Raw genomic sequence first — 20926 nt, forward strand, 5'->3', positions numbered from 1 at the left:
CAGCAAGGCCATCCCTTCCCTGATGTGCCAAAGACGGTGACTGAAGTAGAGTCCACTTGTGCTGCTCGGGGAATCTCCCTTTACTGACATTTAGGTATGGATGTTCAGTGTGCTTAAAACCATCTGTGAAGTGTGTTCACTGCTGATTTATTACCCATACATAGAATTGAAAAGGGAGAATCAGGCCCCAACATTTGCTCCCCATCTCTCACTAGCATAAGAAACAACAGCTATTCAATTTTATATTCTTCACTGTGTTTTTAGTGAAATTTCAGGGTCCGTGTCTCATTCTCCCTTTTTTATTTGCCTTGTACTTGAATTGTGTCATATGGACTTTAAAATCGTGAAAATTTCATGAATGTTAAATGCGGCTCAGATGTTAAAAGATTCTCAAATGGCAAGTTGTGGTAAACCCACATCCAGCCTATAAATCACTATATTCTCCGTAGACATTGAATCCATCCATCTTGCATATTTTCATGGTTCAGATGCTGAGCACTGTGTTTTGTGTAAGTTTGCTATTAAGAGAGGAAAAAAAAATCTTGGATTATTAGATACCATTTCCATGCTAAGCTCAGAGACAGACATTTTGCATGCATTATCTCATCACATTCTTGGGTTAGGCATTATTTTCACCATTACAGATGAAGACTGAGACCTGGTGAGTTTAGGCAAATCACCAGAGGTTATACAACTAGTAGGTATCAGAGCCAAGATATAACTTAATGCTATTTCCATCTACTTCATAAACTCTTTGAAAGAAGGGAAGGCATGGGAGAGGACATGAAGGAAGGGCAGATGGGGGTTTGGACTGGAAATTACATTTGTATTTTAATTTTATGTAAGAATGATTTCTTTATCAAAGGACCCATCTCCCCTTCCCCTAAATGTTAATGTCACAAGCACTAGGGAGACTAAGATGACCCTTGGAACAGGCTTATGTATGTGTTTCCATGGCTCTGCATGGCCAACTAGATAACCAAGGATGCAAATGAACAGGTTAGTATTAGATTCTGGAAGGAATAAGATTTTGGGATTTATCTTCCTCAGTTGTGTGTGGTTCACTCAACCCTGGAAAGCTTGGCAATAAAATTCTTTGACTCTCACTACCCTGTCACTAACTACAGTTGACCTTTGAACAACACAGTTTGAACAGTACAGGTCCACTTATATGTGGATTTTTGGGTTTTTTTTGCAAATACAGTACATTTTCCTTCTGATTTTCTTTTTTTTTTAATGTACCATATAACCATTTATTTTTATTTATTTTTTTAACGTTTATTCATTACCGAGAGATAGAAACTGAGCATAAGCAGGGGAGGGGCAGAGAGAGGGGGAGACACAGAATCTGAGGCAGGCTCCAGGCTCGAGCCTTCAGCACAGAGCCCGATGCAGGGCTCGAACTCACAAACTGTGAGATCATGACCTGAGCCGAAGTCGGATGCCCAACCGACTGAGCCACCCAGGCGCCCCTAACCATTTTTAAACAACATTTTTAATGTTTATTCATTTGTTGAGAGAGAGATAGAGACAGAACATGAGTGAAGGACAGAGAGAGGAGACACAGAATCTGAAGCAGTCTCCAGGCTCTGAGCTGTCAACATAGACACAGCCCCCATGCAGGGCTTGAACTCACACACTGTGAGATCATGACCTGGGCCGAAGTCAGACGCTTAAGTGACTGAGCCACCCAGGTGCCCTCCTTGTGATTTTCTTGATAACATTTTATTTTCTCTAGCTTACTTTATTGTAAGAATAGAGTATATAACATATAACGTACAAAATATGTGTGAATTAACTATGTTATCAGTGAGGCTTCTAGTCAGCAGCAGGCTATATTAGTAGTTAAGTTTTTGGGGGAGTCAAAAGTTGTATGTGGATTTTCAACTGTGTGGGGGTTAATTCCTTTAACCCCTGCATTGTTCAAGGATCAACTGTATAAGGCTTTATTGAGTACAAAAGAAACTCCTTTGGGGGGCATTTTACCTGATACAGGGAGATATGATCTTCCTCTCACAGAGCTTACACTTTGCAAGTGGAGAGGGTACCCATACAGTTAAGTGATAATGGCAGATGAACTTGTAACACACACACACATTCATATACACATACACTGAAATGCAAAATATGATTGCAACATTTTTATTTTACTCTACTGTGTTATATATGCAATTGACAGATGCATCACCAAACAATTTTGGGGTGACTACCAACCTGTTCTAATAATTTATTTTCTTAAAATCAGTGTTAAGAGGGGCGCCTGGGTGGCGCAGTCAGTTAAGCGTCCGACTTCAGCCAGGTCACGATCTCGCGGTCCGTGAGTTCGAGCCCCGCGTCAGGCTCTGGGCTGATGGCTCAGAGCCTGGAGCCTGTTTCCGATGCTGTGTCTCCCTCTCTCTCTGCCCCTCCCCCGTTCATGCTCTGTCTCTCTCTGTCCCAAAAATAAATAAAAACGTTGAAAAAAAAATTTAAAAAAAAATAAAAAAAAAATCAGTGTTAAGAATCCAGTTTTTCATGGGATTGATGAGTTAATTGGAAGTAACAGTGGTTCATTCAGTTCAGCTTACTTTGAGTGAACAGAGAAAATTCAAGCAAGAACCTTTAGTCTGAATCCTGTCTTTTTCATCAGAGCTTGGAAGTCAGGAGGCATCTATAGCCAGATGTCTAACTATGAGGGATGGGGGATGAGACCACTTAGTGCCACCTTGCCCAAAGAAGGCTCTGTAGAGATTTGTCTGAAATCAGACAAATTCAGCTATGGCTAAACATCAGAAAAGAACTGTTACTAATTGCTGTTGTGGTTGAGAGAAAGGAGAATTCTCATGGGCTGTGTGGTCAGGGAGAGGCAGGGCTTTATCTGGCTTCTAGATGTTGCTTCAGGATGGATAAAGAAGGAAGCAAAGTTAGCAGGCAGGAGATTATTATGGGGTGCTCAGAGAAACTCTTCTCTGAGGACTGGGTATATTAATGAAGGATCAGAGAGGTTGTGACCACAGGAAGAGGAGATCGGGAGTATATTTTCAGAAAATGTTGGGAAATTAGCAGAGTATAGACTTGGATTTATCAGCAGAAGCTCTGAAATCAGGATCAGCCTGGATCAGGATCCCATTTTATACTTTGTGTATGGTGTTGGAAAATTTTCTTAAGCTCTCTGTGTTTTGATAAGGTCAACATCCTCCTTTATTTCTACGTTCATTATATCCAGGTAGCCTTATTCTGATGTCTACATGTAGATGTAATAATGGCAGGAAAGGAATTCAGGGAAACTGGCTTAGTGTTCTTTTTCTTTGTGTGGGGACGTTTAATGAAACGACATGGCCGACTGTGTCTATGTTGTTTTGATTTCTCAGGCAGTATGTTTTTTTTTTTTTCCTAATTAACTACTTTGGTTCAGAAACCTATGTCTTTGAGGTCGTGTAACTAATTCATTAAGAATTAAGCAAATTGCCTTATTTGTAATCCTTGGTCCTATTTCAGGTTTAGAACCAATAAATTGTTGTAAAACTCAAAATTCCCCAAATTGGCCAATCAATAGAATTTGGTGGAAAATCTGAAAACGCAGATTCCTGACCACACAATTGGAGAGGTTTTGATTAATCAAATGATTATAGTCAGGTTGGTATAGAGCTTGTCTGTAATTTTTTGAATACTTATTAAAAAAAAAAAAAAGATTTCCAGCCTACTTCAGAGCTACTGAATAGAGGGACCTAGGAATTTGTGTTTGTAACAACTTCATCACGTCAATAGTTTCTAGCTAAAGGATTACTGAGCCCCAAACCCTCTTATTGACCTTCTCATTTCTAGCCACCATTTCTCATTCTTTTTGTTAAAAAAAAAAATCTAAATCTAATGTTTATTTATTTTTGAGAGAGAGAGAGATAGACAGAGCATGAGAAGGGGAGGGGCAGAGAGAGAGGGAGACACAGAATCCAAAGCAGGCTCCAGGCTCTGAGCTGTCAGCACAGAGCCTGATGTGGGGTTTGAATTCAAGAACCTTGAGATCACGACCTGAGCTGAAGTTGGACGCTCAACCAACTGAGTCACTCAGGCGCCCCCACCATTTATCATTATTTAACCAACAACTTCTCCAGGAACTTAATTCACCTAAAGTGTACTTTAGTAGCCTGTTAAAATAGCCATGCACTATCAGAGATGTGCGTTTGGGAACAAAGATGCTCCTCTTCTGGCTTTGTGAGTAGACAGGGATAAGCACGCTCAGGTACGGACAACCTGAGGGCTCTGAGGAGGCCCTGAGGTCAGGTTACAGCCATGGAGAATTAAGTCTCACCCAAGAAGTTCTCTCAATTTTGGCTATTCACCCTCTTTGACTTATAGCTAAAGACTGTATTGTCATGAGCATCCTGTGAAGGGGGAGATGTGCACACAACTTGCAAATGTAGAAAATGCTAGGATTATAATCTAGGCAAAGGCTTTCTTGTATGTATTTTATTTTCAATTTTTTTTTTTCCTACAGCTGGTCTGGGGCGAATATGATACATTTCTTAAAATTCCATGCAGACCTACCAAACTTTCAGCAGGATCCTAGCATAGAAGGAAAAAGATCTCAGTATCTGGCTAGATGTGATACTCATTCCCAACTCACCCTCCCTGCCCCTCCCCCCCCCAATAGACACAGTGTACGCTACAGAGAGCAAAGTGTAATTTTAAGAACCTTGTAATTCTTTACAAATTAACACAGCAGATGGTGTTTATGGGAGCCACATAGTGAGGAATATTTGGGACGATGTGAGACATGTGTTCTGAGGTTTCGGCCTGCTTTCTACTGAGTTTAGTTTTTAACCATCATGCTGCAGAAATGCTATTTGCCTCATAAAGTTTTCATCGGTTCCAAGCATGAGCCATTGTCCCAAGAGATGATTCTATTATGGGGCAAATTCCAAGAGTTCTCGGGAAGAAGGGCATCAGAGAGGCCTGAGGAAATACATGCGCTTGCCCCTTGGTCACATGGCAGTTGCCCCCTGGGTGTTGTTGCTGGATGTGAGAAGCAGCCTGGACCTCCATTCTGGCTTTGGGGTGGGTTTGGGAAGTTGAGAAAAAGCCCAAGGCTTGACAAGCTCTGCTCATAAAAAATAAAAGGTAACACCAAAAGACTAACAATGAAGTTAACAGCTCTAGATTGGGGCTTGCTAGTGTATAAATAAAATATTTCTTCAGTTATTCTGACTGTCCAGATAATATTATTTTCTTTTAGTTCCTCCCAGTGCTAAGACTTAAAGGTACCAAGATCTATGTGGCTGCTGGCCTTTTGGAGGGGGCATGAGAGGAAGGAGAGTGTGCCAAGGTTGGTGGTGGTGAGATTGGAGAGGGCAGGGGGAGGCAGTCTTCACAGGCTTTCGCAAAGACCCAAAGAAGTGAGATTTGATTTGGGTAGGGGAAAAAGGCTTCATTCTCAAGCGTGTAAGGAAACCTCTTTGGAGTCCCCTGGGCATGCAGAAAGTACTCAGCACTCTCAAACCATGAGTTTCCTCTTCCCAGTGTTCCCTGGGAAACTTCTTCCCTTTCCTTTGCAGTAGGTTGGCCAAGAGAAGGGTTCCAGGTATTCTCTATTTTGGCCTGCTTCTTTGTCCCAGTCAGGGTTATGCTCATCTCTTAGAAGCACCATTTCATGAAACCCCTTTTCCTTTTTGTATCTAGTGTCCTCAAGCTTGCCTACCTTCACCTCCCACTATTCTGAGAGAAGGATTTGGTCAAAGTCATTTACTAATTGTATGTTTCTTGTGCCAAGTGTGTGTATCTTAATTCTGTGCATGTGACTGAAGGCTTTGATTTCCATCTTCTTCCTGCTTAGGTGAGATTTTTGAACAGGGAAGGAGGAGAATGAGTGTGCAAAGAGAGTTGGCAGCAATATTACTCTACTGTTGGTGAAGATACAGCTACCCTTCCACACTAACTCTGCACAAAAGTAGCCTTATTGCCAAAGATCCATGTCATGTAGTCATGTCAAACAACCAGATTACTGATTACTTCATTTATATTCAATACATATTTGTATGTACATATCTATACCTATTTCTAATTTGCTTAACACCTAGTCTGCACAAGACACTGTGTAAGAATTTTCAGAGTTCCAAGGACATGTAATTGGCTGACAACTTCTTGTCTGCTATGGACTGATAAGTACCTCTAAAATTCATATGTTGATGGATACCCCAGTGTGATGGTATTTGGAAATGGGCCTTTGGGAAGTAATTAGATTTAAATGAGGTATTAGAGTAAGGCCTTCATGAAAAGATTAGTACCCTTATAAAGATACCAGTGAGCCAGCTTACTCTCTATCATGCGAGACATAGTGAGAAGGCAGATGTGTGTGAGCCACGAGGAGTGCCCTCACAAGAAACCAAACCTTCTGAATGTTGGTCTTGGACTCTGGCTTCCAGAACTATGAGAAATACATTTCTGTTTATTAAACCACCCAGTCTATGGCATTTTGTTTTGGCAGCCTGAGCTGACTAATACACTGTCCTTAAGCTCCTGTGCATCCTACTGGGAAGAAGGAACAGATACATGACTATATCATGACAAGTTTCTGAACAAGACAGTATCATAATGATGCATCTGTATATTTGTATTTTACCTTTAGAGTGTGATACATGAAATTCACTTAACAGTGCAAGATATTTACACGATATGTTAAGTGTTGCCTGAGTGGGAATTGTTCATAAAATACCAAACAAATGGCCCTTTTGATGATAAAGGTAATGATATAGATGGCTGCAGTTACTCAGAGGACAATGGGCTCCTATGAACTGAGAGGTCAGGAAGGTGTGATAAAGGAATTGCAACATGAACTGGCCCCTGATACATGGTTAAGATGAGGCACAGGTAGATTACGGCAAAAGGGCTCTGCATTGATAGACTTTCCATAAATAAGGTAACCCTCTTCATGAGCATTTTCTGATTTCTGTGAACTCTCAACAATGTGGGCACAGTTATTGACCTCCATTTCAGATGGTAGAAAACGCCATACTCCAGAGATCCTTTAAGTGTTGGATAGCTTTAACTTTAACTGAATGGTTGGGGGACGATGCACTTAAAACTGAAGTGGAAGTTTAAATTCCACTGAAATTTAAATGATTTATTTAGTATGGGTATATATGTGTTTTTCTGTGTGTATAAAATCAATAGAAATTTGCACTTCTCCTTGGCTACTTTCATCTCAACTGTAAAGATAAAATGGCATTTTTTAGCAGTTTTCCCAATTCATGGTCTCTCACAGGCTTTGAAGGAATGTGAGGTTAATTAACCCAAGGTGGGGAGCTAGGGGCTTTGATGAAATATGTCTTTTGTGCAGGGTTGTCTGGCAGATAATCATTGAGGACTACACCTGTGTTGATGGAATAAGTAAAAGAGCAAGAAGTGTAACATTACACAGGTGCCAAGCACTCCCTAAGGTTTTGATCAGAAAATTGTAAAATAGGTGAAATTTACTTTTAGGACCCCACATTTTCCAAATCATTCATCCCTTGCATACCTTCTTCCTATCCACAGGTGCCTACTCGGAGCATCCATTTTTCTATACATAAACAAATATTTCTGGGGCACTTCTTAGGAGTTTCATGCTAAGTTTTCCAGGAGAAAGTTCAGACATTCACCACCCACAAAAAGCTCAGATTCTACTCTGCAACCACATGAAAACTTAATAGGTAATGCAGAATGGTAAATTGTTAATGTCTGCATTATTTGACACAGTATCTGGTTGAAGGGTATGCTCAAAAGAGGGGAAGATCTTTAAGAGCTAGATCAGTTTAGAAACACTTTCTAGAGGAGGAGGATTTTGAACTGTTTCCTGAAGAATGAATGGGTAAAATCTGGTTAGACAAATGGTTGAAGAGAGAATGGCCTCTTTCATCTAGGTACTAACATGAGTCAAAAAGTTTGCTCAGAAAGAACAAATTGTATAGAGAAGTGGAATATTACAAGAAGGAGATCCAACTCTGAAAATTTAAAATAAAGGCCCAAGTTTAGTAGAAAGCAAGGATCCAGTAAGAATTAAATAAGAACTAAGGGACTGACCCTCAGAAGTGAAAGCTTGGTGTTGACAGGCCATACTGAGGATTATGAGGGAGGGAAATGTGATGCTACAGACCTATCCTGGGTTAGGTGGGTTCTATGGGCAGAAAGATTTGAGGGAAAGCAGAAATCTTAGATACTTTGTGATGGACAAATTCTCAAGACTACTGACTAATTGGCTTTTATTAGGATTTAGAGCTTTGACAGAAATTAGTGTTAGGGAAAATTCTGTGAGTGAAACAAAGGCGTGAGGTCTCAGGGAGTGCTCTGGGCTGTGTCCATTGGGGGCCTTGTAGGGCCCCTTCTACCACCCTGCCTTCAGATTATTTCGATCTGGTATTTTAATGTCTCTGATTTAGTTGGGACTTTTTTGGTTGTAGCCAAGAGAAACCCAACATAAAGAAACATGAGGGAATTGATGCACTCATGACAGCAGGAAATCCATTGACAGACACTTTGGCTTTAGGTGCAACTGGATTTGGAAGCCCGTATGTTTCATTCATTGATTTAATAAAATTTATTGAATGCCTATTATGTGCCAGGAACAGGTGCTAAGGACAGTGTAATAAGCAAAACAAGTAACATGAAGTGTTACTTTACAAGTTAGTATATAATGGAAAGTATGAAGGTATATAATGAAAATATGTCCAATGTGTATATTGATATTGTTGGGCCAATAAATAGGGTCTGGGGGTCTTACCAATAATGCCATCTTGATATTCGTATATGTTGATGATCCTTTCCTTGGGCACTGACAAGTTCTCAGAGAAGTGTCAGATACATTTTTCCCCTGACACATTGTCATCAGTTTGTTTTGTTTTGTTTTGTTTTGTTTCCTCTCTACCTTTATCTCTACCTCTCAACTCATCCCAGGTTCCAGGAAAGCTGGAAAGTGTCCTGATCATGGGTTTGATTTGTGGACACTGCTAAACTTTTATCCATTCTAGAGAGATATCACCTATTTCTTTCCCAAGAGAAATGTTTAGAAATATCTACAATCTCAGACTGTGATTTACACATAATATAAAGGTATTATGAAATGTTCAAGCTTCCATAAATAATGGTCCTATTTGTAATAAGAATATGATTCCTATATGCAGGTTTTGAGGGTAGATGGGCAACCCTCCAAATATGATAGGATGACTGCTGAATCAATAGATAATTTTTTTTCTTCCCCCCAGTTGTCTAAATTATAGGTTTAAATGACAGGAAAATATGTTGGATATAAAGTACGTGGCCCATTACCGCTTTCTGCCATTGTGATGATCTTGACTCCCACTTCTTTCAAATAACAACAATTTGAAGACTAGGCATTTGATTATCTCCCCACACATTTAATATATTAGAGTCACATCTATCTGATATTTTGAAGATTTCTCATACATTCAATCAAGTTGGCAGGTACCTTTGAGAAAAAGGAAAAGAGTGATCAACATCTGCTTCTCACACCATTTCCAACATTAATGTCATGCCCTGAAACTCACAAGAAGCCATGGATCTGAGGGAAGCACTGAGATGATAGATTTATATTCTCATGTCCCTCCATGAGGGACCATTTGTATTGAATTATGTGTTTAGGGTAGGATGAGGAATGGGCTTTAAATAAATATTCCATTTTGGAAATTTAAAAAATTAATTTTTTTGTTTATAAATTAGGGAGTTAGTATCACTTGTATAATATTCAGCATATCATATAAGTATATGGCACATATCTTCATTATTTCAGAAATGGTGATGGATATTAATATAGTAAAAAAGAGAAGAAAAAAGAAAACCCTTATCTAAAGTAGAGGGACTTTTATTTCCCAAAGAAGCAAAGGATAATATAAGCAAGTTACTGAACTAAAATACTGAGTTTTTCCTGAAGACTAATTGTGAAAGTCAAAATTTCTATTAATCTTTCTGTGTAGGATTAAATGGAACTATGAACGTCTCCTTGACAGCATCTGATACTTTGGCAAACAGGACTTGAGTTCAGAGCCAGAGAATGGGAGAATAAAGGATCCCCTATAAAAATCCAAATGAGGAAATTCATTTCCTTTTCCTCCCGTCAGTTCAAGCCATGGATTGACTCCAAATGTGTTTTGTAAAATAGAGCCCAAAGACTAAAACAAATAAAGTTTAATAATCATGCACCTCCCTAGCACAACAGATGGCAACTAGGAAAGCGCCTGGAGCAATGCGAGAGAATACTGGTGCCTGTCTTCCTCCTTCTCCTCTTCCTTCTCCTCTTCCTTCTCCTCCTCCTCCTCCTCCTCCTCCTCCTCCTCCTCCTCCTCCTCCTCTTCTTCTTCTTTTTTAAATAACAGTATTTATTCAATGGCTCTCTCTATTGTAGATCCACTCTCTGCAGGTGAAGACAAAGGAGGCAAGTGGGGAGTGGCTCTGAGAAAGGCACATAAGATCCGTGGACAAAATATGACAAAGGAAGTTTAACTCAAACTGAGAATTTTTATTTTTAAATTTTTTTTTTGGTAACCTTAGAATGGAAACAAATGAAATTCTAGAAAATGACAGAATCCTCGAATTTTAGAAATGGAAGATAGTTTAGACATAAAATGGAATATCCTTGGAATGGGAAGACGGAGGTTCTGGTCAGACACTAACTAGCTAGGTGATCAGAATCAGTTCATCTCTCTGGACCCTGTTCTCACATATGAGGGGAGCCACAGGGTGGGGAAGGAGAGGAAACCAACACGGACTGAGTTACCTAGTCTGGGTTAGGGACTCTGTTAACTCTTACAGATTCTATTTCTCTTAACGTTCACAGCATTCTCACAGAGGAAACATTATCCACATTTCAGAGATGAGAAAGCCCCAACTGACTGCCACCACCCAGCCTCTTCTGCAGTGCCCTGAGAGCTTCTGTGTAATGAGGGCTATATTCTTGACTTTTTTTATTGATAGCAATTTTTTAGCATTTATTCATTTTTAAGAGACACGGAGGGACAGAGCATGAGTGGGGAGGTGGGCAGAGAGAGAGAGGGAGACAGAATCCAAAGCAGGCTCCAGGCTCTGAACTCAAGGACTGCAAAATCATGACCTGAGCAGAAGTCAGACGCTTAACCGACTGAGCCACCTAGGTGCCCCCTTGATGGTTTTTCAGACTCTCATATTTCCTGGTTCTGTAACTTGTCTCTGGCCCCTTTGTTGGACAAATGATAGTTTGAAGGTCTAGAGAAGTTGCCAGATCACTTAGATGGCCATTGGCACAGAGTCCTTACGACTGGTTTTTGTTTCTGTCTCTTTAGCAAAGTCAGGGAGTAATTGAATGAGTGACTTAAGACAACTTTTGTTTTATTATTTGGCGATGATGTCACAATGAGGATATAGGTCTCCTTTCACTTCAGTTTCTTAAACTATTTTTAGCTTATAAGCTTGGAGGGTGAGGGAAAAAGAGCTGGGTGAGGCTCCTAGTTGATTCCCTGGGAACTAGAATTTGTTTAAGATGATCAAATCCTTCGATATTTAACAAATATTTTCAATAACCTGTTATGGAAAATACATTTATCTGGAGTTTCTGCCTCGTATTTCACCTCTTAGAAATATTTCACATTAGTTATCTATTTAAAATGAAGTGTCCCAAATATTTCTTCCTTAAAGGGAAATAGTTTTTCCTTTAGGAATCCTCCTTTTTGGCAAAGTTTTCATTCATACGTTATCTGCCTGAGTGGAGAAAGCAGAAATCCAGGTAACCCAAAAATAGTTTCTACATAGTTTCCAAATCAATTTTCTCATTTTTTTCCACAGCAAAAATACTTTCCTAATTACCCTGAATACTGTTAATGCCTTTTATTGTTTCCAGCACATTGACATCATGATTGATTGTCCTGCTAACCTGGTGAAAAGGCAGGACATATATTGCACTATCCACTGTGTTCATGGGAAAACTCAGACGTAAAAAATGGGCAAATTGTTAGTCTAAGATCACAGAGCCTAATAATGGATGGCTGCCACTAGGAGGCAAGACTTTTTTTTTTTCTTTTTTTCTTTTTGTCTCTCTTGGTGATTGGCTTCCTGTCCAATTTAAGTTGATAATTTAAAAGTATTTCCACATGCCAACCTAATAGAGGCATGGAGTGATGGTTTGCTAGTCCCCATTTGCTATGTTAATCTGAGCATTAAGATCCATTACTATTATTCCTGCACACATACCTTATTTAAAGAAATTAGAGCCATGGAGGAGGGCACTTGTTGGGATGAGCACTGGATGTTGTATGGAAACAAATTTGACAATAAATTATATTTAAAAAAAGGGGAAAAAAAAGAAACTATAGCCAACAAAGGGCCAATGAATTAACATCTTAAGCCAGTGGCCAAAATTTCCAAAGTTCTAGGCCTTGTTTTGCCATTTCCCAGCCTTTTTAAATAGAACAAATATGGCACCCAAGTCATCTGTATTTTATTTAATTGTCTTCAGCCAAAGATTTGAAGCTGGAGAAACAAAGGATTGCAAATATTACACAAACAGAATCCTGACAACACAGTGACATAGAATGCTAATGTCACCAGAGATCCTTTGACTTTGCAGATCAAAATATGGTTGGCAGTAATCACACTATAAAGCAGCTCTTATAAAAGTATCCTGTCTGTCTCTGCAACTCATCAAACCTATTACTTCACATCATGGAGAAAATACTGGCCAATTCCACTCACTGTCCTCCTAGAACCCACATTGATGTTTCTTGACTGGATGCCTCTATTTTTGCTACCCTGTCCTCCCTTCAAGTACCACCCTCTTTCCTATTCAGATCTTACCCAGGTCTTGAAGTGTAGCTAAATCTCCCCACTCCTCTGTGAGATTTCTTGACTTTCTCAAATGCAACATCTTCCTCTTTTGAGCAGTTAATTTGGCCTGTTAGAGTTTTAGTTTCTGCATAGTTGTCAGTATTCTTAATTTCATGTTCTGCTTTACTCTCCAGAATTAGGAGCTCCTTGAGCATGAGGATCATAGATACCACTTTTTGTGAGTCTCTTACTGTGACCAAAATGATGCTTCACATGTAATGAAATATGCTTTGCGGTTACAGGTTATTGATGCCAAATGGGACACAGAATCCCATGTTGCCCTTCTTTTCACAGAATAAGGCACTGGAGCCTTTCTATATGTATCTGTAACAACCCTAGTTACAATCTTGAACATCACTATTACCCCTGAGGGTAAGGTTGCCTGGTCTAGCACATAATAATATAAGATACTCAGTTAAATTTGAACTTTAGGTAAACAATGATTTATTCTGGTTTTAGTATAAATACATTCCCTGCCTTTTTTTTTTTTTTTCAACGTTTATTTATTTTTGGGACAGAGAGAGACAGAGCATGAACGGGGGAGGGGCAGAGAGAGAGGGAGACACAGAATCGGAAACAGGCTCCAGGCTCCGAGCCATCAGCCCAGAGCCTGACGCGGGGCTCGAACTCCCAGACCGCGAGATCGTGACCTGGCTGAAGTCGGACGCTTAACCGACTGCGCCACCCAGGCGCCCCATTCCCTGCCTTTTTTAAAAGGTTTTTATTTAAATTCAGTTAGTTAACATACAGTGTGATGTTAGTTTCAGATATACAATATAGTGTTTCAAAACCTCCATACATTACCCAGTGCTCATCATGGCAAGTGCACTCCTTCATCCCCATCCCCAATTTTCTTAAATTTAAAATTAAGAAATGATATCTGACCTACATGGCTTACCTCACTCACCTTAACCTAAACCTGGTCCTGTTGGATCCTGCTTTTATTCAAAATTTTGATATTTGTTCAACATGGATTTTTTGGCATTAATTTGATTTTTTGAAAATATTGAGTTAAAATATTATATATCTTGATTACTGGGTTCTATGGTGCCCCCTAACCTGAGGGGAGTGCCTTATCGCCCTCTCCCTAATCCCACATCTGCTCTGGTTTTATTTTTTCTTTTGTAAAGTGATGATAATGGAATGCCACTGGCAGGATAAAACGATACCAGTGTCTGACACTTAGTATTATTTTCAGTAATCAATCTTTATCTCCACACTCTTTTGATCTTTTTGTTTTTTCACATTGGAAGTTTCAGTGATCCAGTCTCCTTCTCTCATAGCCACATTTTAGACCAAACTCATAACTGTTAGTTTCTCAAAGTGAGTTTTCATTACTCTCATAAGTGGAAAGGGCATAGGAAATCTGTGGTTTTCAGAATGGTCATGGTCTGGACTGTCTCAAAACTGCCCCGTATTTTAATGGCGAAAAAAGCAAAAGCCAAAGAGAAAATAAGCAGCTCTGGGTGCTACACCTGTGGCTCAGCTGGATATGGAGACAGGGCACCAAAGTCCCACTTGCTGTGTAACCGGCATCCCTCCACAGATAAAGCAGCACAGTGTTCTTCTCCAAATACTTTTCCTTTCCTTGGAGCTATTTGTATGCTAATATTTGAACATTGTAAAATGTTACCACTTTATTTTAAGCGCTTTCTACTTATAAACTTCAGTGTATACATACACAAGGGTCAGATGATGAGTTTAGGGAATGGAAAAGAGATGGGGATTTGCAAGATTTTAGATGATTAAAAATAGATACACATGTGTCCTGGTGATGGCTTTTTAATAAAAGCCATATCAATTTAGACATCAGACATTTGTTCAGAAAAAAAAAAATTAAGCAAGTTGCAGAAAAAAATGGCTGCTTTAATTCTCCTTTTAAGTAGATCTGATGTGTATGTTTCAGCTTTATGCATCCAGGATTTTGTCGCTGGAAGAGTATATCTAGGAATCTCTAGAATGGTAATTTCTCTGGATCCTCAAAACACTATCTTGTTATCATTACATCGTATTACCAATTACTACAGAGACCTATATGATTCTGCAGAGACTTGAATACGGAACAAGAACTGACTCGCCAGTAAGACCATAAATAGATAAATTTGCAGGGGGCGCATGGGTGGTTCAGTCAGTTGAGCGTCCAACTTCGGCTCAGGGCATGATCTCACAATTTGTGAGTTTGAACCCCATATTGGGCTCTGCACTGACAGGTGCGGAGCTTGCTTTGGATTCATTCTCTCTCTCTCTCTCTCTCTCTCTCTTTCTCTCTCTGTCTCTCTGTCTGCCTTACCCCCATACAAAACCCTCCCTCTCAAAATAAATAAACTTTAAAAGTAAATAAATTAATAATTAATTAATTTTCAGGGTATTTGACTAAAGGTTAGATAATGTAATAGACTTGACAAAGCTTTTGAAAACAATTTTCTCTTAAAGGGTACATAATGCCATCCTTAAAGTTATGTAGAGCTTTTCATTCATGGGAATTTTGTTGCTGCTGTGGTTTTAAAAAGATAATGGTAATTCTCTTTGGTTTAATTGTTTTACTACAGCCATCAAAAAAAAAAAAAAGAGATAACACAAAGGAAAATTAAAAAAAAAGAAACTATTACTGAAACTTCAAACTTCCAAGTGAAAAAGAAGAGGTTTTGGATTTTTCATTTGTTTGTTTTGCTTTTACCTCTGCCTCTTGGAGTCATAAGAGATGTTTTCCTTATGATTTCAAACTGTGGGTTCCTTATTATCATATTTAACATACCAGTGCATGACAGAACAGAGATTACAAACACTATTATTTTCTAGTAGAACGTCTCTTTGACTTTGATATGAAAGTTACAATGTGGTGTAGAAAATATTGGTATATTGGTATATATTGGTATATATGCTGGTATGTTAGAAACTCTGAATTCTGGTAATTTATTTTAAATTTCTTTCTGAATTTAGTTTTTATCATCTCAATCATTTCCTATTCAGAAGTGTCCTTATGTGAGAGAGAAGAAAAAAAAATGTATTTGAAGGCAAAAACAAACATCCTTGCTGTGTTTACTTAATTCATAAATGTCTGGAGAGGGAGGAAAACATGCTTGCATGAAGTTGAATATGGACATGTGTAAACCATCCTCAGAATATATTGTTTTTCGACAATTCAAATTTTTGTTTTGGAGAAAACCAATTTTAGAGACAAATCATGTTAGCTGTGTGTTGAAAAGAATCTCTCTGTCTTTTTGTTTGTTTGTTTGTTTGTATTCTACCCGTCAAGTGTGTTTCTGTGTGTTTCCGAATTTTTTAAAAAAACATTTTCCACGTCTCTAACATTGAATTTTCTAAATCAGATATTATTTCTTTTCTGTTAATAGACTGGAAGAAAAGAAAAAGGAGATCCTCTAAACATTGCAATTGATAAGATGACCAAGAAAACAAGAGACCTAAGGAGACAGGTACTGTTTTTGTTCTTATTTTAAATGCATGGTACTTTGTGGTGGTTTCCAAGAATGTCCTTTTTCAGGGCACTTTCTGCTGGCATTCAGGTTGCTATTCTTTATAGCATCTACACATACACAAAAGCATTTCATGAACAAGGTAGTGTCTGCTGAGCGGACAGATGTGACAGCCTCAGGAGGTGTGGTGAAAACACCCTCTGAAGAGACAGCATGCTCACTGCCCAGAAACAGTCTTCCCAGGTAGAGACTTGATGAATTCACTATCTTCTACATCTGTTTTTCAGTTTTCCAGATCCAGATATGCAAAGAGCCAGGTTCTCATTTCTGCTGGTTCTTAGATATCACAACTCCAAAGCAGAATGCTAATGGTTAATGAAAAACACAACTCTTAATCTGATGGGCTAATTAAGATCTCTGACCCTGTGTATTCCATTTGGTGACACAAATCACCAGGGGAATGTTTGCTTATCAGATGGTTCAGAAGCAAGGAACCAAAGCAAGGAAAGCTAGTTGGATGATTTGAATGGCTAATGGTATCATTAGTCCGATGGGTCTATTTTTGGGTGTGAAAAAAATCTCTGGTCAGGGCCCCATTTCATCTTGTAAGTGCTATAGCAACACTAGTAACCCTATGGTCTTGTAACCCTTATTTTGTTTCCATGGTGAGCCCCACTTTCTTTGGTAGTGTTCTTTCTGTAGAAGACTTAAACCATCCATCAAGTTACAATGAAATCCCTGTTTGATTTCTGCCTAAGAGGCGTCCTGTGTCCTGCTGGTAGCTTTTGCATCTATCCATCTCATTCATTTAGTGTTGACTGTGTTCCTCAGATAGAACCAACCAGTTCCCTGAGGCAACAACACTCTTACTTTCTGCATCTGGAACAGCTAGACCGGCCTGGCTGCATCTAGCAGTCCCTGCTATTATATGTCAAGTACAGAAAACATTAGCCAGGTGCCTAAGCAAAAATGACCAAGGAACATGTTGGAAATGGTTTGAATGGGAGAAAGAAACCCCTTCTAATTACTATTGGGGAGCTTCTTCGCTCTCTTCAGGTTATCACCTGTAGGGATAAACATGCTTGAGCTAATGTTCTCCAGAAAAATCACAATTAGTTCTCGAATATGAAGACTCTAGTCTGTCCAACTAACAAGTCCTTGTGGGGAAGCATTTCCTTATTTTACCTTAAAATGAGAGAGAATAAAACATTGTCTTATACCAAATGGATATTGGCCAGATTTGTCTCTTTGCCCTCTTAGACCATTTCTCCATACAAATCCCCCATATGATATGAAATGATATGGGTAGTAGGAATTGGGACTGGAGTTAATGGAAAACACTGAATCAGGTGTCCAGAGCCCAGAGTTTTACTTCTAGCTCTGCCACTGAACTAGCTGTGTGAGTATGGATTTGCCATCTCTTGGTTGTCTTTTCTTATATATAAAGGTAGGGAGTCAGAATAGATCTGTAAGCTATCTATAAGCTGCATGAGATTGAATGAGTCCAGAGGAAATCTGCATTTATTTCCTATGCCAGATGTCCTAATGCTGGATAGTAACAGATTTTGAAGCATTAGGAGCATATCTCATCTAGGGCCTGCCTTTGATTGTCAATCAGGCAAAATATATGAACTGAGTCTTCTCACCTCCTCAATCTCTTGGTTTTAGTAGAGACCATTCTTTTACATTCAGGAGCGAGCACCCTCAGCTCTCTGAGCTCATGGACCTATCAGAAACTTTTTTTGTCTTATTAGGAAGGAGTGGGTAAAGCAATTTTTACCCTGGTGTTAATATTCTCAGAAAAGGATTTACTGGTTTTAACTGAGGGTAGTAGTGAAATTTGAAGGTGGAATTTATGGGAGAACTTGAAATGTTTTGGTGACAAGTTTCTTGGAGAGCTTCTTTTAGGATGGCAGTAGAAGGAGTATGTCATCCTTTGAAATCATTCTGTGTGCAAAAGAATTGTTTTTCTGTTCACCTTTCCAAAGATTGAGATGAATAAGGGTAAAGAAAATTGTCTCAGGATATTAAGATCCAAAAGTTATGGCATAGTTTCACACCAAACCCCTGAATTTGGTTCAAACATCTTTCCCTTTCCCAATTTGCCTTTCTAGATCTAAGGTGGTTCCCATCTGTCAGTTCTATCCCTATCCATATGTTGGGATATTTTTGACTTTCTTTCCATCTCTTCTGTTTCTCCATGTACACCTGTAGTGGTACAAAAGCAGAAGCCACCTAGCACTTATGCAAATGGAACGTGCAACTACTCTGATTAGCATGTCTCAGGTAGACCTTTATCTTAGATTTGGATATCTAATTAATTGGATTAACAAGGTTTTATCTGAGTGCCTGATAGCAGCTAGCTAGTGTGACTGGTGAATGCTAGTGGTTCAAATGCATGTCTCCCTGTGGCTGAAACACTCTCTGTTATTTCCATTAGTGACAAGTCTTGTTAGAAGAGATTTTAAATGGGAACCCTCAATTATCCATGCCCACTTCCTTGTACACATGAAATCCTTTATATAATAATTAGGGCAATCAAATCACAATGGAAAAAACAAGTTGAAAGCAAATAAAAACATTTTGAGTGACTTTCATTAAGTTTCCACCCTTTCAGTTTACTGTCTCTTCCTCATAGGTCTAAGATTGGTGACCCTGGAGTCTTACAAAGTTCTGCTCACCAAATTACAAAGAAATAAAGTCAATCATGATCATTATTTTGAACTTCCCTAATTAAAAAAAAAAAAGTAGACTTAAACTTGTAGATACTTGAAAAAAATCAAGAGTAATTGAATAAAAAGGATTTCTGCTTAAGTAGGATTTTCAAGTAAGTGGATCCCCTTCCTTTAGGCAGTATATCCCAAAGAAATGTGGAGTCATAAATTATGAAAAAGGTTGCAGGAACCCAAAGGTGTTATTTAAAATTGATTGGCCTAAAACCATCTTGCCAATGAAACCCATGAGAGTGGGCAGTGCTAGAGCAGAATCCTCTTAAGGGTATTTTGTTTGGAATTAAAAATGGATTTAGGGGACTATAACTGCCAGCTTCAAGCATTATGTTTTAATTTTAGAGCTTCAGGCACAGTATGCCCATGTCTGAGCTATTGTCCCTGCTGTGATTCTGGAATCAGACCATTATAAAAACAAAAAGTTTTGGCTGACTCTCTGCTTGGGTACCTAGTAGCCCACATGGTCTCCCCATTCCTTAGAGAGGACTCAGTCTGTGTCTGCCAGGGGCTCCTTGAAGTCCTCCTTCTATGTGCCACCTGTGAACTATTCTAGGCAGGGTCTCTCAGTTTTCTACAAGCTTATAGGGAAGATGGTCTATCCTGGTTATTATTTTGGTCCTGTTATTAGTCTTTTTTTTTCCAAGTTGATAAGCAAATCAGGACCCTAATGCTTCCCGATGAGAAGCTAATAAATAATAATCATAACAAGTCAGGGTGTTGCTAAACTTAGCAACTCTCTCATTCCCAAAACTAATCAAGGGCCTAATTCTTATCTCTTCACCCTTAATAGGCATCACAGTAATTCCTGCAATGAGATTCAGGAGGTGCCAATTTGACAAAAGCATCAATTTTGCTGTTAGAATCAAAACACTTTCAACTAACAACAAACATCAGGTATAGAATGCTTTTACATTGGGATGAAGACTTAATAGAATAGATTATGTAATAGAGGATTTAAAAACAAGCAGAAAATGTCACTGGTGGTATGTTTAAAGGTGTATCTGTCAAGACCCAGTCTCCAGAGAGAACTTAAACAAGAAATATGAGTTAAGGTGGGCAATGATCAGCAACTGCTTCTACATTCACTGCCTACAAAATAAAAATTTAGAGCCAACATGTATTCAGTTCACACAATGTGCCAGGCACTGTTCTAAGTTCTCTCCATAAATGGACCACATTTAACCCTCATACCAGCTCTATGAACTAGAAGAAACCTCATCATGCCCATTTTACAAATGAGGACATGAAGTGAAGTAGTACACCCATGGCCACGTGGAGTCTGGATACGTAGAGGTTTTAGCAGGCAGTCTGGCTGGAGGGTCTTTGCTCATAACCCATCCCCCTCCTGCCCCTCCATAGAACCAGCATATGCAGTTGGGTTGCCCATATTCTAATCTCTTGTGGGGGTTGCAGTTGGGAAAGAAGGTTCACATAAATATGTAAAGGTGCTTTATGGTTTCCAACAGCATCTTTACTGCTTCAGGGTTTGGGATGGGTTACATGTACATACTGCAGACAGAACAAAACAATCTGTGGTGAATGTCAAGAATATGGTTTTTAGTTGTGTCATGATATTGTCGCTCAGGTTTCCAGCTGTTATGATTCATTGGGTCCTCTTTTGAAAAAAGTGCTATTATGTTTAGGTAGCTGGCTTCTCAAAGTGTGAATTATAGATTTTGCAAAACATTTACAGAAAAAAGGAATTTTAAAGCATTCAATTCTTTTTCTCACATCTGCTCATGATGGGGCCAATTATTTTTAGTCGTTGTAAGAAAACATTTTAAAATCATTTATCTGAAGACTTAAATCTGCTCTTCCTCATAAGGACAGGAGGCTATCTATATGGCTACAATAAAAATAAAAAATAAATAAATAAAATAACAAAATAAAATAAAATATTGATTTCCTCCAAATGGTGAAGTTTGTGTTCTTCACACTTTCAGA

The 20926-nt window shown here is 38.9% G+C and overlaps 1 protein-coding gene across 7 annotated transcripts in view; it reads left to right on the top strand.

The window, feature by feature from the left end:
* Nucleotides 1-20926, top strand: part of CTNNA2 (catenin alpha 2) — a 966176-nt gene that overhangs the window by 679384 nt on the left and 265866 nt on the right. For all 7 annotated transcript variants that reach the window (XM_047068620.1, XM_047068618.1, XM_047068619.1 and 4 more), the window contains one exon: nt 16173-16253. In XM_047068620.1, coding sequence (XP_046924576.1) covers nt 16173-16253 — 81 coding nt within the window. The remainder of the gene's footprint in view (nt 1-16172; nt 16254-20926) is intronic.

Source organism: Lynx rufus, unplaced genomic scaffold, assembly GCF_022079265.1.
Source record: "Lynx rufus isolate CCGP_SWC_20201006 ecotype Redwood Valley unplaced genomic scaffold, mLynRuf1.p SCAF_8, whole genome shotgun sequence".
Taxonomy (NCBI): Eukaryota; Metazoa; Chordata; class Mammalia; order Carnivora; family Felidae; genus Lynx; species Lynx rufus.